At 51.8% G+C, this 24133-nt stretch overlaps 1 protein-coding gene across 1 annotated transcript in view; it reads right to left on the minus strand.

Moving 5' to 3' along the window:
• Window positions 1-16892: 16892 nt before the first annotated feature.
• The window catches only part of WDFY2 (WD repeat and FYVE domain containing 2), a 179016-nt gene continuing 171775 nt past the window's right edge, over window positions 16893-24133 (minus strand). Inside the window, exon 13 of the mRNA XM_043578142.1 lies at window positions 16893-23725. Within this exon, the coding sequence (XP_043434077.1) occupies window positions 23696-23725 (30 nt within the window). The 3' untranslated portion in view covers window positions 16893-23695. The remainder of the gene's footprint in view (window positions 23726-24133) is intronic.

Genomic DNA, 24133 nt, shown 5'->3' on the forward strand with positions numbered 1-24133 from the left:
GCTGTCAGTACACAGCCTGACGTGGGGCTCGAACCCACAAACCGTGAGATCATGACCTGAGCCGAAATCGGTCACTTAACCGACTGCGCCACCCAGGCTCCCCACTCTCCTTTGTATTCTTAATAAACAATGTCACACAACACTGCTTATTTACTACATGTGCTTTCCTTCCTTTTGAGTCGTGATCCCATCTTTATCATATACCAAATTCTCGTTAAGTTGCTTCTGTCTGTTCCACGGATCTGACTACTAATTATTATGTTCTATGTTCTGTTATGTTCTAATTATTTGCAGTATATTTTACTATCATCTAGAGCAAGCCCCAGCTCATTAGTTTTATTTCTACAACATTTCAACCCACAAGACTGATCGGTGGGGTTGAGGAGCCCCCCTCCGCCGCCCACACCCAGAAGGATTCTGGAGCCCTGGCGAGGTTCTTGGTCTTCGGCTGCCCTAGGGAGTCTCAGGAAAGAGAATGCATGAGCCCAAAAGTCAGAGGTCATTTGCCCATTGGCTTTTGGTTTTCTGCCGGGTATCCGAGGCTGCTTTGGATGAGGCCCAAAAACCACTTGGTGCTTGGATCTCCCCACCTGCCATGGGGGTAGGGGCGTCTGGGCTGCTGTGGCACTCAGGGCGGGGCCAAGCCTTCCCTGGGCTTGGCAAGGACTGCTCCCCTGGTCTCTCTGTCCCAGTCTAGGAAGTCAGCGTTGTGCTTGGAACGCCTCCTGGCCTGTGGGTCGGGAGCCTCATCTGATTACCTAGCTGGGATTCAGCCGTTGTTTTTAAAGGAGTTCTACCCGGCCCTCATTTAGGGGAATTTTACAAACAAAATCCCAAAGAAGCACCTTCATACTTTTAATGAGCGGAGGCCCCAGTGCCCACACCCAGGTTCTCCCCCCTGTAAAGCAGGTGTTCTCATTGTGTCCCCAGGGTGGTAGGCAAGAGCCTCCCTCGATGTGACTGCAGGGAGCAAATTCAGTCATCTTGCACCAGAAACACTGGTTTTGCCTGCGCACCTTGGGGCTTGGACCTTGGATGGCCTGGGGAGGATGAAGAAGTGACAGCCTTTTCACTTCTGTGTGAGCAACGTGGAACCTTTGGACAGGTGACCGGGACTCCTCCCTCAGGTGGATCCTTCCCGTTAGCATTCATAAATGTCCATTTCCGTGTCTAAAAATGACAAGCACAGTAACTTTGCTAGACTCCACGTTATGGCCACTAGCTGTCTGGATTTCCGCGGGACTAAGTGCGTTCCCAGCATGGAGGACTTTCAGTGCCAAAGCTGGGGGAGTGCTGGGCAAGCTGGGATGAGTCCCTGCTCCACACCCTGCTCCTCCTCTCCTTCCCTGCTGCTGGCCTCTCTCCTCCCTTCCTCCCTTCCCATTCACCCGAAACCACTCCATCCTGGCTTTCTCCCCAACCGTTGGTGACCCTCGCCAAGGTCACCTGTGACCCTTGTGTTGCCAAACCCAGAGGATGTGCCTCCGTTCTCAGCCTGCCTGACTCCCAGCGGCACTTGCCGTGGCTGTCTGGGCTCACGGGGAGCACTGTCCACATGGGCTCTGTGACTCCACTCCTGTGTCTGCGGCCCCTCCCGTCCCTGCTCAGTCCTCCCCAAACTCCTGAGCTGGCTGCAGTTTCTCTGCGTGACCTTGAAATGCTGCAGTCCCTCCCAGCCCAATCCTGGCCTCCTCTTTTCTCCCCCTGCACTCTCAACATTTATTTATTTTGGGGACAGAGAGAGACAGAGCATGAATGGGGGAGGGGCAGAGAGAGAGGGAGACACAGAATCGGAAACAGGCTCCAGGCTCTGAGCCATCAGCCCAGAGCCTGACGCGGGGCTCGAACTCACGGGCCGCGAGATCATGACCTGGCTGAAGTCGGACGCTTAACTGACTGCGCCACCCAGGCGCCCCTCCCCCTGCACTCTCTGTGAGAATCTCACCCCTGGCCGTGGCCCCACGTGCTGTCACGTGCCCTGGTCCCCCAGTGGTCTGCATGCAGCCCAGGTCTCTCTTCGGAGCTCCCAGCTCGTGTCTCAAATGCCTCATACTCAGCACGTCCAAAATCCAGGTGTTAGTCTTCCTCACTGATCTCTTCCTCCTCTCGTTGAGCCAACCTCAGTGGATGGCATGACCATCCACCCTCTTGCTCATCCTTGACTCCTCCCCTTCCTCCCCTCCTGTATGTAGTTGATTTGAATGAGTCTCCATCACATGCCTCCAATCTGTCTGCCTCTCTTTATCTCCACGCTACCTCTGCCCAAGCACCTCGGTCACTGAGACGCAAGCAGTAATACTAGGGCTCTCAGTGCCCTCTCATGCCCTCCCCCACCCTTGGTGGCTTCCTCCACAAAGCTGGCAGAATGACCCTTAAAAATGCAAATATGTTTCATTCTGCCTCAGATCAGCCCTTGGTGTCATTAGAGCTCGGTGTCGTTGGCGTTGGCCTCCAAGGCTCCAGCCTTATCAGGCCTCACTCTCCACCTCGCTCACACAGCTTCAGCCCCCCTTGGTTGAGCCCTGCAACCTCAGGGCCTCTTTGCCCAGGCTGTGCTTCACACCGGAGCACCCTCCTCCCCGCCCTCACCCCTTCCCAATACCCTTACAGCTTGGTCCCACCTCTCCTATAAATCTTAGATGCCACCTCATTGCTAACGTGGGCCCCTACACCACTCCCACACCGCCTCATGTGCTCCTGATGGCCTGCACACACTCTTCCATCACAGCACCGACCCGAACAGTGAGTGTGAGTTAATTACGAAACAGCCTGCTTACGCTTGGTGAACACGAAGGCCGGGGGCCCTCACAGTACCCCTCGTACGTAGCGCTGGGGCTGCCATTGAGCAGGCCCTTGATAAATACTGAATGAACGGAACTGGATGGGGAGGATGAGTTGAGGTTGGGGGCAAAGGGAAAAGTCTGACTCCCCCTCACTGTGGTCTGACCCCAAACCAAGAATAGCCCCTAAGAGGCTGACAGCATGAATGCCTCCTGGTGCCTCGTTTCCTGCAACAACCTGTGCGGCTGGCTTCCCCGGGTTGTATGACCTTTGAAACAGTCTTCATGCGACGTGTAAGGTCAGTGTGTGAGGCTCCCAGGAGCACGTCGGGACATTTTATTACCGCACAAGTGGAGAAGTACCAGATGGGATCCACCAGGGCAGGAGTCCGCTCCTTTAAAATCTGCACCAGTAACCTCCCAGAACCAGAGCAAAGTTCTTTGTCCAGTGGGTAGTCCAGCTGGTGGCAGATATCCCCGGGCTCATAACCAGCGTGGCTCTATTCAAGCTGGCTTTGCAGGTTTCCGAATAGAAACACCTGTCCGTTTTCCTGTGCTAAAATGTAAAATTTACAATACGGTTTTCTCATCAAGCAATAACTAACTTTAATGCTATTCAAATATATCAAACTCAGGATATTTTATGATTTTAGGAGCAGCACGATTTCTTTGAGGTATAATTGATGTACAAGATCATATTAGTTTCAAGTGTAATGAATTTAATATTTGGATGGGAATGTGGTTTTATAGTAAGGCTTTAAGGGAGCGGTACATCTCTCCTTCAGCATCACCCAGACGTGACACAGCTTTACATCCCTTCCTAATTAGCTTATAGAGAGAGCTTTGCTTCAAGTCATGTACCCATGTAATAAAGGTCCTTGTTGCCATATTTAGAAGACTATGTCCAACATAAATTCCACTCCCAAATCTCTTTCTTATAATGAACCTCCATCAACATAATGAGTTCCTTGGAAGGAAGGCATTGTGTAAATTAAAAATACTAATGAGTCATAATGATAATGAATTATTTTCTTTATTACTGGGAGCAGGACTAACCTTGGGCACATGTTCCAGTATCTGAAGGTGCCTTCCCTACACCTAAGATTGCCTCCCTTAAAATATCTCCTTCCTTCTTCCCCTTTTTTCCTTTCTTTTCTTCCTTCCTTCCTTCCTTCCTTCCTTCCTTCCTTCATTCCTTCCTTCCTTTCTTCCTTCTTCCCTTCCCTTCCCTTCCCTTCCCTTCCCTTCCCTTCCCTTCCCTCCTTCCATTTTTTGCATCAAAACTCTGAATCCCCCAAATGTCCCTGATCCTATCTGGTCAGTCTTGGAGGAAAGGAAGTTACCAAACTGGTCTACACTCAAATGAGTGACCAAAAGCACCCATTAGCCATTTTCAACAGTGCCCTAGCAGTACCTGGATACTGTTATTTTGAAAGGTAGCTGATTAGCACAGAGGAACTGGCAGACTTCCTGGCTGAGACAAGCTGTGTCTTAAGGATTGTCAGGTTACAAGTAACAGGAACCCACTCAAGCTGAATAGTCCAAAAGAATTTGTTGGTGGGCTACAGGACAGTCCTCACAGAACTCTGTGGCAGAGGCACAGCTGGGCTTTGGGGGCATCAGGGACAGGACAGGACTGCTATGAGGAACTAGGGTAAACTTCTCCCTTCTCTGGGACCGTTGTCCACAGACTCATCACAACTGCTTCACTCTCTCCCCTTCTGCAGACAGGCTCGCTCTGCTTTTCCATGCACACTGGCCAAATATGGCACCACTGAGTCAACCTGCACTCGGTTCCAGGGTTCTGTTTCCACATTCTTGGGTGAGGGAGGCTCGAGGCCAGATGGGACAAACACAGTGCCTGGCCCAGGGTAACAACTTCATTATGTGTTTGTTGATTTAGACAGGATGCGGGCCCGCCCCTCAGGGAGGGGGATGGGGTACCTCTCCACAAGAAGTCTACTACATCAGGCCAACGAGTTTTTTGTTTTTGTTTTTTGGGTTTTTTGTTTGTTTGTTTGTTGCTTAATTCAGTTGGAAGCCCAGGATGTTGAAGAGCTTTGGGAGAGGAGAATGACATTGGCTCACACTGGGGGTGGGGATTAGCAACAGGCCTGTGATGGGATCTGGACAAGTGGGGCAAAGAGCTCCCGGGGCCAAGTTCATCCTCAGGGAATAATACTTGCAAACAATGGGATACCTTCCCACTCCCTTGGCACCTGTGTTGCCTGGGACTCAGCCGGGGCTTAATGAGTCAAGAAAAGGGGGATTTGCCAATTTGTTTTCCACTTAGCATGCACTTGCTGGGAACTTGGACAAGTCACCGGACCTCTTTGGGAGTCTCCTGATTCCAATTCTTTTAATAAAAAATTATACGCATGCACACATACAAACACATATACACACATACATTACTTACGTCCTCTTATGTTATTCTTTTAGCAGATTATTATCGTGTTTCCCTTTGCTGTCCTGAAGTTACTCGGGAAGGGCCTCCAAAACCTGGCTGGGAGGCTCAAGGATTATAAATCGCTTGTGGCCAGAAAGAGAGATGGTTCACCTCCTTCTCGGGGAGGAGAAATGCGTGCTGTGTGTGAAGAGCTACATATGTTCTTTGTAGTGATGAAGCTGGTGATCTGGGAGGCAGAAAGCGCACAGAAGCAAATGATGTATCAGATCTGCTCCTTTGGGAGCGGGTGGGCGTGGGAGAAGGTCAAGGAAAGACCCGTTTTGTGCACTTGGGTTGAGGGAGAGCTTCAAAAGATAGAAAAACCCTTGGAGGGCCTGTGGCTAAAAACTGTGGATCTCCAGGAGTTTTTCTTTTTATTTATTTATTTATTTATATTTTTAAAGATTTTTTTTCAAGTTATTTTTTTTAATATTTATTTATTTTTGAAGCAGAGACAGAGCATGAGCAGGGGAAGGGCAGAGAGAGAGAGGGAGACACAGAATCCAAAGCAGGCTCCAGGCTCTGAGCTGTCAGCACAGAGCCTGACGTGGGGCTCGAACTCACAAACTGTGAGATCATGACCTGAGCCGGAGTTGGACGTTCAACCTGCTGAGCCACCCAGGCGCCCCTATTTATTTTGAGAGAGAAAGGGAGTGTGAGCTGAGGAGGGGCAGAGAGAGAGAGAGAGAGAGAGAGACTCCCAAGCAGGCTCCATGCTGTCAGCATAGAGCCTGATGTGGGTTTGACCTCATGAACTGTAGGATCACGACCTGAGCTGAAATCAAGAGTTTGACACTGATGAAATAAGCCAGTCAGGAAAAGACAGAAATCGTGTTTTCACTCATATGTGGAATTTGAGAAACTTAACAGAAGACCATGGGGGAAGGGAAGGAAAAATAAGTTACAAACAGAGAGGGAGGCAAACCATAAGAGACTCTTAAATACAGAGAACAAACTGAGGGTTGATGGTGGTGTGGGGGGGAGGCAGAGAGGGGAAAATGGGTGATGGGCATTGAGGAGGGCACTTGTTGGGATGAGCACTGGGTGTTGTATGGAAGTGATGAATCACGGGAATCTACTCCCGAAGCCAAGACTACACTGTATACACTGTATGTTAGCTAACGTGACAATAAATTAAAAAAAAAAAAAAAAAGAGCTGGACGCTTAGCCAACTGAGTTACCCAGGCGTCCCTCTCCAGGAGATTTTAAAAACCACCTTCCACTTGGCTGTGCCCTAGAGGAGAGTATCTGGCAGGATGAATGGCCCAGCCAATCTTCCTGCAGCAGACTCTGTTAACGTTTAAATTGGCAGCTCTTTCTGCCCACTGGACCTGTCCTCCCCATGCTTTAATAAAACTAGCTTTCTGCACCAAAAAAAAAAAATAATAAAAAAAAAAAATAAAGAAAAGAAAAAAAGAAAAAAAAGGTTCAGGTGTATTCTCATAGGGGATGAAACAGCCAACAAAACACACAACATCTATCTCCCAGGTAGGGAGAGGAGGTGCAGACAGGCTCACCCTGGCTCTCATCCGTCCAAGTCCAAGGCGAGGAGAGACGAGGTGTGCCCGGACAGGCAGGGTGAGCAAGCCCGGCCCTCAGCCTGGCTGGGTGCGGGTAGCGGGGCCTCTCAGAGGAGGGGGCTGCAGGCCTGCCGTGTGGAACCTCTTTCTAGCATTCATTTCCTTTGCTCAGGAGTCATTTATGACAATCCGTCCGTGGCAGGCCTATGGGGCAGATAGCTTTTGGCAGAAGGCCTTTCTCCTTCTCGCAAATGAAATCACACGGAGGGCCACTGGCAGTGAATACAAAGGAAGTGTCTGAGGCCACTGGATGGAGGGGAACAGCTGTTGGAGCCCGAGTCCTCAGGAGACTTCAAAATCCACAGACTCACAAGGCAGGACCCTCCAAAAATAAACTGGGATGTGGACAATGAAGAATGCTGTCTGGGATGGAAGTCAAAACCCGGAATTACCAATGCTGATGCAGAAACGAAGTAACAAACATGCACCGAGAGCCCTCCGGTCCACACACGCATTTTATTTCTCCACAGAACCCTCTGACCCTAGGAAGTGGGCTGGCCAGCGGTCTCCCCTCTACAAGAAACCAAGGCCGAAATTGCCACGGTGGCTTGCCCACGGTGCCATCGCTGGTGAGGGCCCAAATCCAGGCTCCTGGCGCCCACCCCAGTGCCCCGCCCGTGGTGCGAGGCTGCGCCCGTGGGCTTGGGTGCTGAGCAGGGCACTGCCAGGGTGGGGCGTCCAGCACTGGGTGGAACTGGTCAAGCAGAAACCCCCAGGAGTGGCCCAGAAAAGAGCCCAGGGCCCTGGCACTGGGAACCCTTACTTGTTCTCACCTCACGTTGAAAAACAATACAGATGGGCACGAGGACAGGCAAACAATAATTCCACCATTCAGAGATAAGCATTTTAAACATTTTAGTGCACCAAAGTATCATCCTTGCAGCTATTCCCCGTTTTGATACCTTTCCTCACAGAAATGGGACTCCGCTCTCCTGCCCTGTTGTAACTTCGCATTCTGTGTATTGTGAATATTGTTCTGTGTCAGGCACACTTCAACGGCATTTTTCTCATGTTGTTAAAAATGTGTGTGTATGTATGTTTTATGATTACAGAAATAATCATAGAATTATATGCTTGTTGTAAACTATTCTAATTCAAATAGTGCAGAAATGGGTAGCAAAGGAAGCCAACGTTTTGCTTCATCCCACGCTTGGGACATAAGCAGTATTACTAAATTTTGTATTTCCTATTCGTCCTTTTCGACGCACAGACCAGACGTGAGAGACTTACGTGCACATAGAAACTCTCTGCACACGGTGGGCTCGTAGACTGTTGTACACTTTGCGTCTCCCCTTCCTGTAACGTGGGCACCTCCTCCTCCCCGGACGTGGGGCTCTCAGGCATCTTGGCTCTAGTCCGGGGGCAGAGGAAGGTCTCACGGGACCCGAGAAGGAAGCAGTAGCAGCCGGGAGCCAGTTACAGCATTTGGACTGAAAACCCTCTGAGGGGAGGGAGACGGCAGCCCAGGCGGCCACTTGGCATTCGTCGGGCACCCGCTCACCCCTCCTCAGGGCCGCTGGCAGGAGGGGCCCCGTGGCACCAGGTGGCTCCCTGCCACCCTCACCGAGCGCTCTGTGCCTCCCCAGGTGTGTGTATTCTCACGAGTGCCCTGATCCCTGCCTCGGAGGAAGAACACGAGTCCAGAGCGGTGAGTTGAGCTCTTGGGATGTTTTGTGGGTTTGGCGTTGTTCCTAACGGGAAGCCGGTGGGCCTACATTTGGTCCACACCCATGGGGAGAGCCAGCTTGTCCGGTGGGCCCACGGGCCTTCTCTTTGGTCACCTAAAATCAAGCAGTGTTGTGCCAGCCTGGACGGCATCGAGGTGTGTCTGGAGAGGCGCTGACTGAAGGCTGGGAGGGACCCAGGTCAAGAGGAGGGTCAGTCCGGTGCTTCTTCCTGAGGACACACGTGCTTAAGGAGCTCCTGGCGTGTGGACTAGGATTCCCGAATGTTCATCCGGGCAGTAGAGGCTTCCTGGGAACCCGCGCCGAAGAGCACCTTCGCGTCCCCTACTCCTGCCACGGCCGGGTGGCTGCCTGCCGCCCACACACAGCCTACGAATTCCCTGCGAAAAGGGAGGCAGAACTGTGCAACTAGAAACGTTAAAGACTCCAGTCCTCCCCGGAGGCTTTTCCCCATGATCATCTGGGAGTGGGCAGAGCATCAGGAAAGGGAGGCCTCTGAAGAGCAGGGCAGCTGTGGGAGGCATTCAGGTCAAGGGTGAGGGGGTGCATTTCCTGGAGAGCATGCTGCTCCGATGAGAGACGACAGGTTTGTGGAGCCGGTTCTCTCCTAATAGGTTAAAATGACCCGCTCGGAGAAATCAGGGAGAAGGCAGTATATGCAGGCTGCCTTCTCTCTGCGGTAGTGGGCAGAATAATGACCACCTCCCACCCCCCCGAGGTCCGTGTCCTAATTCCTGGGACCTGTCACTATGTCACCTTTACATGGGGGAAGGGGACCTTGCACAAGTGACTAAATGAAGGACATTGGGATGAGGGGAGTATCCTGGGTTATCCAGGTGGGCCCAGCATAAGCACGAGGGTCAACAGAAGGAAGGGAGGTGAGTGCGAGTTGGAGAAGGAGACGGTCTCCTTCCGGGAGAAGAAGAGGTCACTGGGGCAGGGCAGCCATGAGCAAGGAATGCAGGCGGCCCCTGGAAGCCGGGGAAGGCGAGGCACTGGTCTCCCCTAACACTTGCAGAGCGAACACGGCTCTGTGACACCTCGATTTCAGACCTCCGGCCTCCAGAACTGTAAGAGAGCGCGTCTCTGTGGCCTTAAGCCACTAAGTTTGTGGCCATTTGTTACCACCGCCACTGAGAAAATTAATACGCTGCTTGGCAGAGAAGAGGAATGGGAAGGTATTGTCCATTTTTGCTTATAAACTTCTCTTGTACGTATTGTAGACGACAGTCTCCTCGGGAGGAATGCTGGTTCAGACACTGAATCCCAATGACCTAAGTGAGAAAGGACGGCACTTAATGGAACTATGGTCTGTGCACAAACAAAGTAAGTGACGTGGCTTCCTTAAGACTGCATTTTATGGAGTATTGCTTGGTGAGCAAGAAGAATGAAATCTTGCCATTTGCAACAACATGGATGGAACTAGAGGGTATTATGCTAAGCGAATGAGTCAGAGAAAGACAAATATGACTTTACTCATATGTGGAATTGAAGAAACAAAACAAATGACCATAAGGGAGGGGAAGCAAAATATGAAAACAGGGAGGGGGACAGACCATAAGAGACTCTTAAATACAGAGAACAAACTGAGGGTTGCTGGAGGGGTGGTGGGTGGGGGGATGGGCTAAATGAGTAAGGGGCATTAAGGAGGACACTTGTTGGGATGAGCACTGGGTATCATATGTAGGGGATGAGGCACTGGGTTCTACTCCTGAAATCATTCTTACACTAGATGCTAACTTGGATGAAAATTTTTTAAAAAGACTGCATTTTATTAATGTGCCACACGGGCCCTTTTCCACAACAGGTTTATTGTAGCATGTACATTGATTCGGATCCTAGTAGTTGACGGCAGGCCCTGCAAAGTTCCTGGCACAGCGGGAGTCCTCTTCATGAGGGGCCAGGCGTGGCCGTGCTCAGACCAGGGAGGACCTTCATCGTGCTCCTGGGAGAAGCCACAGAGGCTGCCAGCTCTCTTCTCAGTGTTTCTCAGGCCCACAGAAGAATTGCCGAGGGCTGGCGACCATCCGAACAGGAAGGAGCCTGGCAGAGGCGTCCCTGCCCCGCACGGCTCAGAGAGAGTAAGGATGGTGAGAGGTCACTCCTCCCTCCTGTGGGCAGCCCTTGGCTCACCGGCCACAGATGTCACAGCAGTGACTGGGTTCCCTGTGCTCACTTTGGAGGGCGTGCATGTTCAGTTCTGGAGCACTGAAAGGCAAGGGTCCAGATCTCTTACCTGATCTTAACAGAAACTACAGTCATACATTTCGAAAAGCCCCATCTGTAACTTCCACGTTGACATTCTTGCCCTTAAACTCAACTGGGGGGGCTCCCTCATTGTCTGTGAAGCTGCCGGCACCCATCAGCTCCCGTCATTGGTGCCGTCTGTCTCTGAAGGCCTCCCTGCCCAGTGCTCCCCCACTCCACCTCTGTCCTCCGCGTGCCCCGAGTATGTCCCGCTTTTGCTCGCTGATCTGCGGACCGTTGCTGGTGGATTACTTCTCAGGCCTCGAAATCCTGATGTTTCAAAGAGCCATACTTCTTCCCAGTTTTCCCGGGAATAAACCAGTCTCTCATTACAAAAGAGGCCCGGATGGAGTTCTTTGCGAAGCATAAGCAAGCTGCCCTGGGATTGGGCAACAGCGGAGATACAGCTGAGGCTCCCGTGCAGGGTGTGCTCTCCAGGCATGTCCAGCGTGTGGCCCACGCTCTAAGATGGGAGTTAACTCACATATTAGTGGGCAGCCCGCTCGGTGCCAGCCTGTGCCGGGGGCCTGAGGTCCCACAGCCAGCAGGGCAGATCCTGCCCTCGCCCAGCCTAGGTACAGCGAAGGCTAGAGTGGCATGACCCCCTTGGGAAAGGGGCAGATCTGGGCACTAATGTCACAGGGAGGGGCTCAGGAGGCCCGGGCAGCGTGCAGCATGACTTCCTTCATTGTCATGGTCACTCTCTTATGCTCCTTCCACCTCCTGAGGGGGGGCCAGGGTGCAGCCCTGGGTTCCAGGGAGGCGTCCATAAAGAGCTGATCAGGAGGACCGGGAAGCGACATCTGTGCACACTGCTGTCCCACACGAGGCTTGTGGGACGAGCGCCTGCAGCCAGCTCCCTTGCCTCACACCTGAGGGCGCCTTCTCTCTCCAGTCTCCCTGGTCCAGAGGCGGCGGAGGGTTCTAACTGAGCGGGGCACCCGAGGGCACCTGGCTCCATTGCTCATCGTGCCAGGAAGGTCGCAGCCTTTAACTTCCGTGTAGAGCAGCCACATGATTGACTCTCCCCAGGAATGACCTAAAACCAGAGTAAAGAGGACTAGGGAATTGCTTTAAGAGGGGCACATTGGGACTAGAAAGGGAGAAGCCTTGTCCTCAGAGGCAGTGCTTTGGTCTCCAGTTTGCATTGGGCGTGGCTGAGGGGGGCAGTGCTGGAGTCAGGGGGACCACTGGGGGGCCCCTCCTCCACGAGCTGTCCTGACTCTGGCAGCCTGGTGACAGAGGGGGCTGGTAAACGCTGGCTTTCCCGTGTCAGAGAGGCATGAACCGGGGCCGAGGGAAGTTGATGGGAGACCGATGGGGACCTGGGGACAGGCCCAGGCCCCCGCACCCCCACCCAGGTTTCTAGACATGGCGAGTGTGCAAAGGTAAGTAATCACTAAGGAGACAACTGGAATTATCTGGAAGCATGTTGGAACAGAAGGCGAGCACAGCTCTCTTCGGGATCTGCCCTTCCCAACTTTTATGAGGAGCTCTCGGGAAAGACCTCCTAAAACAAGGGAACTAAACCCAGCAGCAGACACCCCCATACACCCGAGGTGCCAAGGGCCACTCCCAGTGCCACCTGGGTACGATGCGTGTGTCCTCACGGCCCCCAGGGAATAGGCACCGCTGTCACCCCGTTTACAGGGGGGAACCAAGCACAGAGGCTGCCGGCCCAGCCGGGCCCGGCCACAGCGTCTGGGAAGCACGCTCTCGAACACCGCTGCCCCCTCTCCGAGAGCCGGTTTGTTAGAAGCCTAATTTGGATACACATCCTTGGAGTCAGTCCTAAGAAATAAAGATCTGGGAAACGAAGCTGCTCGTCGCAGCACTAGTGAGAGAGGGAGGTGATAAATTATGGAACACCTGTACAAGAAATCTGTTCAAACCTGAAAACCCTGCCGTAGATAAATGTCTGTGGGAGACGAAAACTGCACCGTATCATTAAATGAAGAGATCCGGTTCCAAAACCGTGCATGCCTTGTGATCCGATTCTTCCTATACCCGCGCGGCCGTAGAAGGAGACGTGTGCTGGTGCTGGGGAGCGCGCTGCAGAACCCTGGCTCGGAGACCTGGCCCAGATTAGCCCTCTGATGCACAGACCTGAGGAGGCTCTGAATATCCTGTGACGAATGCCCAGGGGATGTTCTCAGGGAAGCACACGCCCCAGGAGCGACTCAGGCCAGGAGTGCTGGGAGAGCGGCTTCTCGGTTCTTCTCCCTTCCTGAGGGAAACGTGCTTGGCTCTGCCTGACCGAGGTGAGCGCCATCAGGCCGCGGAGGGCCCCCTGCCCCTTGGTGCTCTGGGCGCATCATCCGGACACCTCCACCGTCAGCCTGTGTGCTTACAAAATCTCCGCCAGCAAGCCCACCGCCCGGATCTGTGCACCTGGCCCACAGGTCACAGAGCGGCGACCAGGCCTCTTGGGTTCAGGCAGCCCGGCTGTGGCCCTGGAGACCCGAGGGAGGGCTGGACGGGGGTACTGAGCACATGGACGCCTGTCCTCCATGAGCACTGCAACAGAAGGCGCCAGATTCCTTCTTGCTCTTCGGTATTTCCTCATTTTCCCATAACAAACAAGTAAGTACTGCTTCTGTAAAAAAGAAGAAAAAAGCTTATCTTTAATTTAAAAAATGAGAGCCCTACATGACACGATCCTTTCTAGCTCTGACATCCTCTGATCTCATTACAGCTCTTGAAGGTTTACTCTGGTTTCTTTTCTTTCCTTGGCTTCCCAGAACGCTTTTGTTTCCCAGTGTGCTCACTGTAGAGACGCCGTGTTCCCGGAGGCCCGTGGGCAAACGGGCCGCCGCCTGCCGCCGGCCGTGGGGCCCCGGGGAGGTGACGCTGGGTGAGGAGCCTGTGTGAAGCCAAGGGCCAGGGTGGGGAGGGAGGACGCGGCCGAGCAGCTTGGCAGAGGCAGTAAAGTTCCTTCGCTCTTACCGTGTTCCTCCCTGAAAAGAAGAAAACACTTCAGCAATTCAAGAAGCCACCAGCCAGGATACTCTGAGAGGCCAGACTCATTCGAGCTAGACAGCCGACCCGGGAGGCGGGAGTCTGAGCGTTCGAGCGGCCTCGGCCTCAGCGCGGCCCTCACGCCGTTGGAAGGAGACCCGGGTCTAGCATGCAGAGGGAAGGGGGGCTGTGCAGGGGATTTCGCTCCCAGGGGATGGGCTGGGACGGGTGCCCATGTCCCAGGGCCCGGAGGGCACAGGACCCAACACGCTCGCAGGCTCTGGCGGGCAGCACTTTCCACCCAGGCCGAGGGGCGACCCCTCGGGGCCTAACAAGAAGGTCTGGAAGCCGAGCAGCTTGGCTGAGTGCTGTTTTGAAGGGGAAAGAGAGCAGTTCCCGATCACAGTCCTTTGTGTTACCAGCGGTCCTGGTATTAAAAGGAGGCCAGCCATCCACAGTCTCTTCACTTGAGAATGCTGTCCTAATCTCCTCGTGTCTCTGTCCCTTCCTCTTGCGGCCGGCCGTGCACCGGGCTCCAGGACGGGGTGCTGTGGCCGCCCCGCCCCTGCGACCCCGCACACCTCAGCACAGGGTCTGGGAAGGCGGCCCACGCCCTCTCTCTCTAACCACAGACTGGGACCTCTCCATGTGGAGCCTCCCCTCCATGAAACTCAGGGTAGGGTGGGACTGTCCTCTTTCCCCATGAGTGTCCCCAGGCTTCACCGGTGAGACGGGTCCCTGGCCTGTCGGGGTGAGTTTTGTAAAGTGCCTCAACCAGATTTTACACCCCCCGTTTTTTTCCCCGTCTTTCTGAACTCAGGGGGTCCCTGGAAGACGGAAGTCCTCAGGTTGTGATCAGGGTCATCAAAGTCCTAGGCAAGGCCACGCCCTCCCTGGGTAAAGGCAATCCCAACCGGGGAGGTGGAAGGTCACCTGGGAAGCTGACTGAACCCCGGGGAACGGGATCCGTCCATAGCAGCAACGCGAAGCACGTTGGCCGTGACTCGGCTTTATTTCTGGAGGCGGTTATCTGTTGGGGTTTTGTTCTCTAGCTGGGCAGAGTCCCAAGGGACAAGCTCCGGGACAGGAGGAGCTGGGAGGAGGTGGCCAGGAAACACTTGAGCTCCGGGAGGAAGCCGCGTCTTCTCTCTGGCTCTCTCTCCATCACGGATAACCACTCTTGAGCCGTTGTGAGGCTCTCGGTGACCCGGTGGCCGTGAGGATGGCTGCACTTCTCCCCTGGCTACCGCCTGCCCGGTTCCCGAACACCTCACACTCCTGCCGTGGGCGGGCCCCACCCAGCCGCACCCCTGCCCCAAGGCCCTCCCTCAGCCCCCAATGTCTGTGTCAGGCAAACTCCCCTTGACTCCTTGTTCTCCCCTGCTGGGTCTCCCTGCTGTATGTAGCACGTCAGGACACTTCTCCGTGTGGACCCCTGAGGGCTGGGGCGGCACTTGTGGGCCCCCGGCAGGGGTCGGTGACATGACCCATCTGGGGCCCTTGCAGCCACAGGCAGAGGCGAGTCACGAAGCTGCCGTTCTCACAGCTTGGTTTCTCCCTCACTTTTAGCTCAGAAATCGGTCCCCACATACTTGCCCTCTTGCCAGACCATCCTCCTCATCGACTGAAGAGGGGAAACGAATAGAAATCCTGAAGAGCTGGCTCAGAGATCTAAGGAAGCCAGACCAGAGTCAACTGAGGGCCAGGGAAGGCAGGCACCAAGGGCCGGTGGGCGGACTCCACTTCCACTTCCCCCTGGCGACGAGGAACTTAGGGAGACTGGGAACTTTAATTTTAAAATAAATATGACTGGGGCCAGGAACAAGGAACAAGCCAACCTTCATCTTCAGCAGCAGGTTTCCCCCCCTCCCCCCCCCCCGCTGTGCAAATTTCTCCTTGATTTGAAATTTTGGTTTTCTTAAAAATTCTGTGTTTAAGATCACCCCGCATTGTTGGTTTGAGGGAAGCAGGGAGGGAAGAGGGAGATGTGCTAATGGGCTGTGCACCTCCGTACCCCAGGAGAGGGCTCCACCCTGCCTCCATGGTGTGCAGCCCCTTTGTGGCCCTAGGCTCAAAGCATGATTCTGGGATAGCACATATTGACATGAAATTACATGAGGCCAGTTTACATTTGCTTAAGATTAGGAGTGGCTTCAGTAATGCACGTGGCAGAGCGCCCGGGTGGTTTAGTTGGTTAAGTGTCCGACTTTGGATCAGGTCACGCGATCTTATGGTTCGTGGGTTCAAGCCCCACGTCGGGCTCTGTGCTGACAGCTCGGAGCCTGGAGCTTGCTTTGGACTCTGTGCCCCCTCTCTGCCCTCCCCTGCTTGCACGCTCTCTCTCTCTCTCTCAAAAATAAACATTAAAAAAATATTACGTACCTGGCATTCTAGTGCTAGTTTGAAAAACTTCTGTGTTACCCCATTTTACCTCCTAATGACTGCAAAGTTGTAACAACACATATAGAAATAAACACATATAGAAATATCTACATACGTTCTTGGTGTTCAAGGCAAAATAACCCTCACTCATCATTCATAGAGGAGGAAAACCCAAGTGGACGGTTCCTCAGAGGTGCTCAGATCCAGGCTATCAGCCAAGGCACCCCAGGAAGGGGTTCTCTGGGTGCGCCTGCCCGGAAGGTCAGCGAGTGTCGGCTCCATTTGCATCCGTCCTTTCCCGAAGAAAACGGGGTGGGCGGAGTGGACGGTACTTCTGGAGTGCGGGGTGTGGGTGGGTTGTCACAAAGGGGCCAGGAGGGAGAGGGGCCACCAGTCACAGGGCCTTGGTGTGAAGGGCAGTCCAGCGACCCCACCCGCTGTTCAGTGCCACGCAAGCCATTGTTTTCTTCCCACCTCTCTTCCGATCCATAAAATTGGCTTCCTGAGTTTTTAGCCCTGAAGTCCTTTCTCCTCAGTTGGAAAGTTTCAATACAGTTAAAGCAGACTTATGTGAAAGATAAAGAAAAGAAAGAGGACTACGCGGCCACAGCCCATTTGCTGTGCAGAGCCTGGGGTAAACGGTGGCTCACCTTGGTTTCCAGACTGTGGCTCTCCCTAGGTCTGGACAGCCAGGTGCAGGAGTGGCCCAGAGACTTCCCTTCCCTCCCACGGTTAGCACCAAAGCGGGGCTGTTGGGATGCATGTGGCCGCGCGTCTCAGCTTGACAACAATGAGGGACCACAGATGCGGGCAGGTTTCCACAGAGATTTATTTTAAACCGTGGAGGCAACTTTGCATTGAGAGTCTCTTACATTGGTAATGGCTACAGGCATGTTTCAGTCAGAGGGAACACAGTGGGAAAGTGAGCAGAGTTGAAAAACATTCACAACATCCAGCAGCATTTGAACAGAGAACGGGATACAGACATTTTGACATGGTAAGAAATTCTTGCTCCGTCTCACCGGATCAGTCAGGAAGTCAAGGTCAAGCCTGTCCGGTCTGGTTGGCGGACTCTACCGGCAGACAGCATGGCCATGCCGGAGGGTTCTGCTGGAACCACACGTGAGAGATCGGTTCCAGCCTCGGGCTCATTACCTTCTCAGCCTGACCCCTTGGGGAATCTCATTTCAGAAAGAAAGAAAAAGACACCCGAAGAGTGACGTGCCTGCTGCGGCCAGGTGCGGAGGTGGCCACAGACTGACGGCGTGCAGGATGGCAGAGTCCATTTCCCTGGTTATGAAGAGTGGGAGGCAGGCACGAACGTGGAGCTAGCACCTTCCCTGTTGTCCAGTTAGTAACAGTTTTTGTCCTTTTCATATAAAGATTTTCTTTTGCAAAATGACAGTACGTGAAAAAAAGTCATTAAAAAAGCAAGGCAAATGGCGTCAAACACAAATATATCAAGAGTACCATGGTTACCAGTGACACAAGTGTTTGGTCTATACTTCATACGGGTGGATGCTACTGACCTAAGGCTGCCATCTACCTGGATGGGAAAAAGAAAAGTGTAGACAAATGAAATACTTTTTTCAAACCATTTTCCCTTTTTGTAGTATAGTTCGCCCTCTTCTGATTCCCAGAGAACCGAGGGAGAAAGGTTATCAAGGTCAGATCCTAAATCTAATGTCGAAACTAACTGGCGGTTCCCTGACACCGTCTCTCCCAAGAAAGTCAGATACGCTTCTTAAGTCACAAAGGTGGACAGTTTGAGGTATCTATTTTTAATGAGATGGTACCATGATCAAGTTCCACCTTCTTTATCTTCTTCAGACCTCTAGATGGAAACACGCAGTAAGCAGTTTATGTGATGTGACAGACGACAAAGACATTCCTATGTCAGCCACTAGTCAAACAGTGAACAACATTAATGGAATCACAGGATCGCAGGACTGGAAGGGGTCTTAAGGACGATCATCAAATTCGATCCCTACTCCAGGCTTCAGCCTCCCTCCCACTTTGCCGACAAGGGGCTGTCTACTGGCTGTGCAAACATTTCCTGGCACGGGGAACACAGGGAGGAACGCCACTCCAGTATTGGGCAGATCTAATTTCTGAAGACTGCTTTTGGGTGTTAGGCCTAAATAGGTTTCTCAGTGGAAGGGATAATGTTCACGGGCAAAATTACAAACTAAAAACCCCAAGGGTTGGTATGGATGTAATTCTTGGTTGTAAACTTGAGCAGAAGTTGAAAAATGAACACGGGTACCCTGAATTAAGTTACGGACACACGATACCTGGCTAGCGCAAGACAAAGGCGAACGGATGCAGTGGCAAGAACTAGAAAGTGCCGAGCCCCACGGCAGAATGTTGGGGTGCCCTGGCTGGGCAGGGCCGGGTCTCTGAGGTGGGGGCTGCCTGAGCCCTTTTCACAGTCTCTGAATTGAGGAAAATGTTCCCTTCCACTTGGCGAGTGCCACTAGGTGGAGGATTTATCACATTTGCCACACTGTGTTGAGATGACCCATTACTTGCGAGAACGATTTAAGGCCAACAGGGAAATTGAGGGCAGCTCCTGCTTACGCACCGACGGGCTTGGCCACAGTTGTCTAGAACAGTCTCCTCCTGCCCCAGGCAAGCTCTTTCCTTTCTCAAAGGGGAGCAGCCGAGACTGGCCCACCTACGCAATAAGGGAGCTAGCAGGCAAGTTCTCCCAGGCCGAGTCCATGCATGCAGCGGTCTCCAGCTCCACCTCACGGCCTCCAGGACGGGGCTGTGCCTCCAGAAACTTCAAAAATTAATTACCAAGGGCCATTTTAACGTAACAATCCCAGGTATTTCTAAAGGAAAAACAAACTTTCATACTAGCCTCAGCTGCAGGAAAACTTGACTCTCAAACTCTGAGTGAACCCCTCCTGGCGAACTGTGTGCGGCCTCCCTCCCTGCACGGGCCCGCCCGTAATGACAAGAGCTCGGGCCCCAGGACTGCCGCTTGAGTGCGCGATTATTCTCCGGCAACTCCAAACCACTTGTGGCCTCTGCGTACCAGGCTGATGCCAGATCGTAGGCATTTGTTTCTGTTTCTGCAGCCTACAGGTCACTTCCCGACTCCACTTTCCCCACCTCCACCTTTAACCGGCTCAGAAACCCTTTCTGCTGGGGGAGGGGCACCCTGCACAGAACTCCCCGGGGGGACCTCAAGCATGCTCCTTTCACTGAATGAACTACATGGGACTGAAATGACCCATCTGCTCCCCCGTGTGGCCTCTGCCCAGGCCAGGAAGTGGACCCCGGCACCCCAGGGCCTAGTTCAAAGCCCTCGTATGTGATGGACACTCAACAGATGGCTCAAGTGGGCTATGATCTCTAGGAGCACCTAGAGAACTCTGTGCTTCCCAGTCAACTTGTTAGATACCCACTTTCAGTTAAAATTTACTATTATTTTATTTTTATTAAAAAATTTTTTTAAATGTTTATTTTTGAGAGAGACACAGAGCGCAAGCAGGGAAGGGGCAGAGAGAGAGACACAGAATCCGAAGCAGGCTCCAGGCTCTGAGCTGTCAGCACAGAGCCTGACTTGGGGCTCGAACCCATGAGCCGTGAGATCATGACCTGAGCCGAAGTCGGATGCATAACTGACTGAGCCACGCAGGCGCCCCAAAATTTACCATTGTTTTAAAGGAGAGAAAAAGAAGACTGTTTGGGCGAAGTGCTTTCTTTTACTTTAAAATATATATCTTAGTGAAGGAGATTGCTTACATACAATTAAACAATGAAAAGGCAAAAGCAAAGGAATCTCATTTAATGAATATTTGTGGCCAGTAACTTTGGTACACAGTTTAGAGCTATCCCTTTACTTAAAAGTCAAAATCCAGGCTTTAAAAATTGATTTTTAAGCAAAAGTAAATTATGCTTTTTAAAAGTGAATCTGGGGCACCTGGGTGGCTCAGTCGGTTGGGCTCAGGTCATGATGTCGTGGTTCACGAGTTCGAGGCCCATGTCTGGCTGTGTGCTGACAGCTCAGAGCCTGGAGTCTGCTTCGGATTCTGTGTGTCTGTCTCTCTGTCCCTCTCCCACTCGCACTCTGTCTCTTTCTCTCAAAGATAAATAAACATTAAAAAAAAAAATGAATCCCAAACCATGAAAAGGTGATCACGTTCCCTAAGAAAGACCGACTCAAGGCTAGCCTTCAGACAAAAGGGAAGATGAATTTTCAACACCCTTGGATTTCCACTTGGATTTGGCTGCTGGGGTGGTCCATGGAGAAGAGCGCCAGAATGAGTTTATTCTGATCAAGACCAGCAATAGTTGCCTCATTGAGTAGTACCCATCCACTCGTAAACAAGGCTGGAGCCAAAAGAAGTGTCAGGTTCACCTATAAGAGCATCAAATCTGGTTCCCAAGAGCTGCTTGGAGGTCACTGCTCCTAGTCATGCCATTACTAGTTAAGGTCCAAAAGCAACTGTTCCTCAAAAATTCTTCTTTTAGGTTCTCTTGTTTACACCTCAGCTGTATCCAACTGCCTGGTGTGACTACATGTTTTCTGCTTGGAACATTCTAGATCTCTGAAGATCCCTTCCAGTTTTGTGATTTTAGGATTCCTTGAATAATTCAAACAACCAAATGAGAAACACGTCGTCGACTGACCACATATAAAAAGACATGCAATTCCAAGTGCTTAATTTAAAACGACTTTCGCTACTGTGGACACAAACCCAGGCAGCTAGAGGTTCCAGTAACATTTCTTTGGAGAAACTGAGAGCAGGTGATTCGTTTTATCCTACGGAACGAAGAATAAGTCTGTGCATGACATGTGTGCAGTTTTGCCAGTTTCAGGTAAGGCATCACTTGCCGGAACTGGTCAAGTAACAGAGCAAAAACATATGTAAAGTGCAATTCCAATAGGGCAAAACAAGAACTATGACAGTTAACCTGGACAGGAGCAGAGCCAAGCGCTGGTGCCAGCCTTCACTCCTAATGGGTGAAGCCTCCAGCCACAAAATGCTTGGAAGACACGCACCACCCGCGTCTCTCTCTCCATGAGTCACAAAAATGGCGGAGGCACTCAATGTAAAACTCAAAGAATTCACAGTATCACAAAACGCACAGTTGGTTTGCTAAGCGCTTCTCACCAAATTCAAGCACCCACACAGACGAGGAAAAAGGAAAAGGCGGAGCAGCGGATGCCACGACACATCTGTGGTTTCCGATCGCGACTCTCATCGGTGGGGTGTCGAGTGGTTTCGACCTCCGAGTGGCTCTGAGGGCTGGGGTCCCGCCGTGCTGGGAGGGAGATGGCTGCAGTGAAGTGCAGGGTCACGGACCAGGGGGACCGTGGTATACACTCGTGACCCCATAGGGGCAGGCAGCTTCCCCGGTGGGGTGTGAGCTCGTCTAGACCTAACCCACATCCACGTCAGGCTTGAGGGGCACTGGCCTACTGCTTCCCTAACACTTCTCCCTCTCCCTATACAGGCCACTCTCCAAAACCCAGGAAGGGAAAACAGATTAATTTCTATTACTCATTTCCAACACATGGTTCTTTATCATGTGCAACTTAGTAAGCGGCTCCAAGTTCTGGTAGTAGACTATAATACAGATATTTGAATATTTGAATTCCCTTTTTAAAGCTCTCTCACAATGATGCAGGAAAGACTCGGATTGGTTATAACAGGCAACTAACTGATGGTAAGCAAGGGTCATGTGGAAGGGGACAGTGACGTGACCGGTGGTAACCGCTTCCGTGGGCGTGCGCACGCACACACGCAACCTTAGCGTTTGGGCACGTGAGCTCATCCGGTCTAAGGTCTCGGGTGATGGCCGCCATTACTCTGGCTGCACGGGGCGTGCGCACTGGTCCTGCGTCCCAGCGCTGCAGCAGCGGACCCTCTCTAGGAAGCCCCCTCCCCGGTCGTACACGGGCCAGTGTCAGGGGTCTTCAGACAATGGGAGTACGGCAGCCACGTAAGGCTGGTAGTACTTTTCCTGGTTGGAAAGAAAAGCAATGAATAGTCGCTGAGGGGCAAAAAAATGGCTTCCCCCGAAGCGAAAGAAAAATCGGGAGCAGTTCAAATACTACCACCAAAAAACTGTCAAATCAGGAATGCACAAGCTAATATGGATAGTGAAGGGCAAGTCATTGGCCTGTTTATCGGCGAGGCTTGATTTAACCTGGTGATCTCAAGAGACTTAGTGATCCCCGGCCGCCCCTGCCAGGGGAGGGTGACGAGGTGGTACACGTAAAGCATGCACAACGGGCCGGCTCATCGTGCATGCCTGCCGCTAACGCAGTCTGGCTTTACAGGTGAAAATAAGATTCCTAAAAGGGACTTCAATGGCCTGAGGTGAGTCACTACACATAAGAGTATTTCACTTCATCAAGTCTGTCTGGCTTCCCTTCAACTGAGAGCTCTTCAGGTTCATTTTCTAAGCTCCCCACCCACTTTTTAAAAAATTTTTAACATTCCCAACCGGAACACAGTATGAGCTGTACGACTCGGTACCTTTTACGTCTCAGATCACACAGGTTTAGTACGAAAGTGTGCACAGTGTTCTGAAATACATTAAGATCAAAATCTTTAAATATCTAGTTTTTAAAGGGGAAGAGAATACAGATGGTGAGTAGAGCAGGATACGATCTCGCAGTAACGAACACATTCGAATTCAGAGGTGCAGCGTGGAGAAACACATCTTACAGATGCTTCCCCCCCCCCCCCCCGAAGGTCATGGGTTTTTGTTTTGTTGTGTTGTGTTTGTTTTGAATATTGTGAGCGAGGAAGAGCTATGTGAATAAAGCCAAAACAGAAAAGGCTCAGACAGCTCCACCTGAATTAGAAATGACCCAGGCACTGCGAGTTGAAGCTCTGAGTTACAATCACCCACCTCTGTGGGGACGGTGGTTGGGAGCAGCTTTCTGACAGCCTTTTTGTAACGTGGGAAAGACGGAGACACGGAGGCAGAAGCACAAGGTCATGTCTACTCAGAACATGAGCGAGCGAGACGTGTCAAAGGGATAACTCTTCACGTGATTCAAGAAGTCGGTTGGAAAACCCACATGGTTTCCCAGCTCTCTCTGTTGAAGAGGATTTCTGTGAAAGCGGAAGCGCTGAGAAGAAAGAGCGTAAATATAAACACACTGGCAAAGAGCCGACGAAGCGGAGAGTAGGTAACAGAAGAAAAAGACGCTGACCACAGAATATGTGCCGGAAGTGAAGAAAACATGGAAACGACTTTATAATGACCAAAAATACCCTGAACAGATGCCTCCGTCATTTCTCCAACACGCAAAGCAACAACTAAAACGAAGTGTTGAAAAATGTAAAAATTAAACACCCCACACAAAGTTTTCAGTATGCTCAAAACAATGTAGCACAGCCAGACCGTATAAACCATTTGCTAAAAAAATATCTTCTTTTATATCGTATGAACGCGTTGAAAGTCTCCCTCACCAGCGTTCACTCACGAGCTCACCCCTGTACGCGTTGCTGCCCCGTCAGCTCAGCCCCACTCTGCAGTTTCTCTCGAACTCTCACACGTCCGCTTGCAGCTCCAGTAATGATGTGGATTAGAACAACCGTTTCTTGAGTAAATACTATCTTTGTGATGCCTGCAGTGTCATCAAGACACGACTGGGGTCATATCCCACAACTGTGAAAAGGAAAAGAAAACATCTGATGAATTAAAAATTCAATTGTGCTAAGGATAAACAGTCCCCATCGAATGCAAGCGAACGTTTTGACAAGCAACTAGGAGCTATGCTAACGTGCTTTCTAAATCTATTAAGTAGTATTTTGCCATGAAAATGTTTCACGTAAACTTTAAAACCGTGGCTGTGGGGAATTTCAATCCAGCCAGTGGAGAATAAGGCAGATCAGATTCACTTAAGGGGCAAGGGAACAGACTTGTGTTAGGCACCCAATGGGCGCCAGGGATGTGCTGTGTCCTTCCTATATCTTCCCTCATTCAGTCTTCTCAAGGTCCTCTAAGATGTCTCATTTTCAAAAATGAAGGAACCAAGGCTCCCAGACTTGACTTCTAGCTTGTTCCAAGTCACAG

The sequence above is a fragment of the Prionailurus bengalensis genome, chromosome A1 (assembly GCF_016509475.1).
Source record: "Prionailurus bengalensis isolate Pbe53 chromosome A1, Fcat_Pben_1.1_paternal_pri, whole genome shotgun sequence".
In the NCBI taxonomy this organism is placed as follows: domain Eukaryota; kingdom Metazoa; phylum Chordata; class Mammalia; order Carnivora; family Felidae; genus Prionailurus; species Prionailurus bengalensis.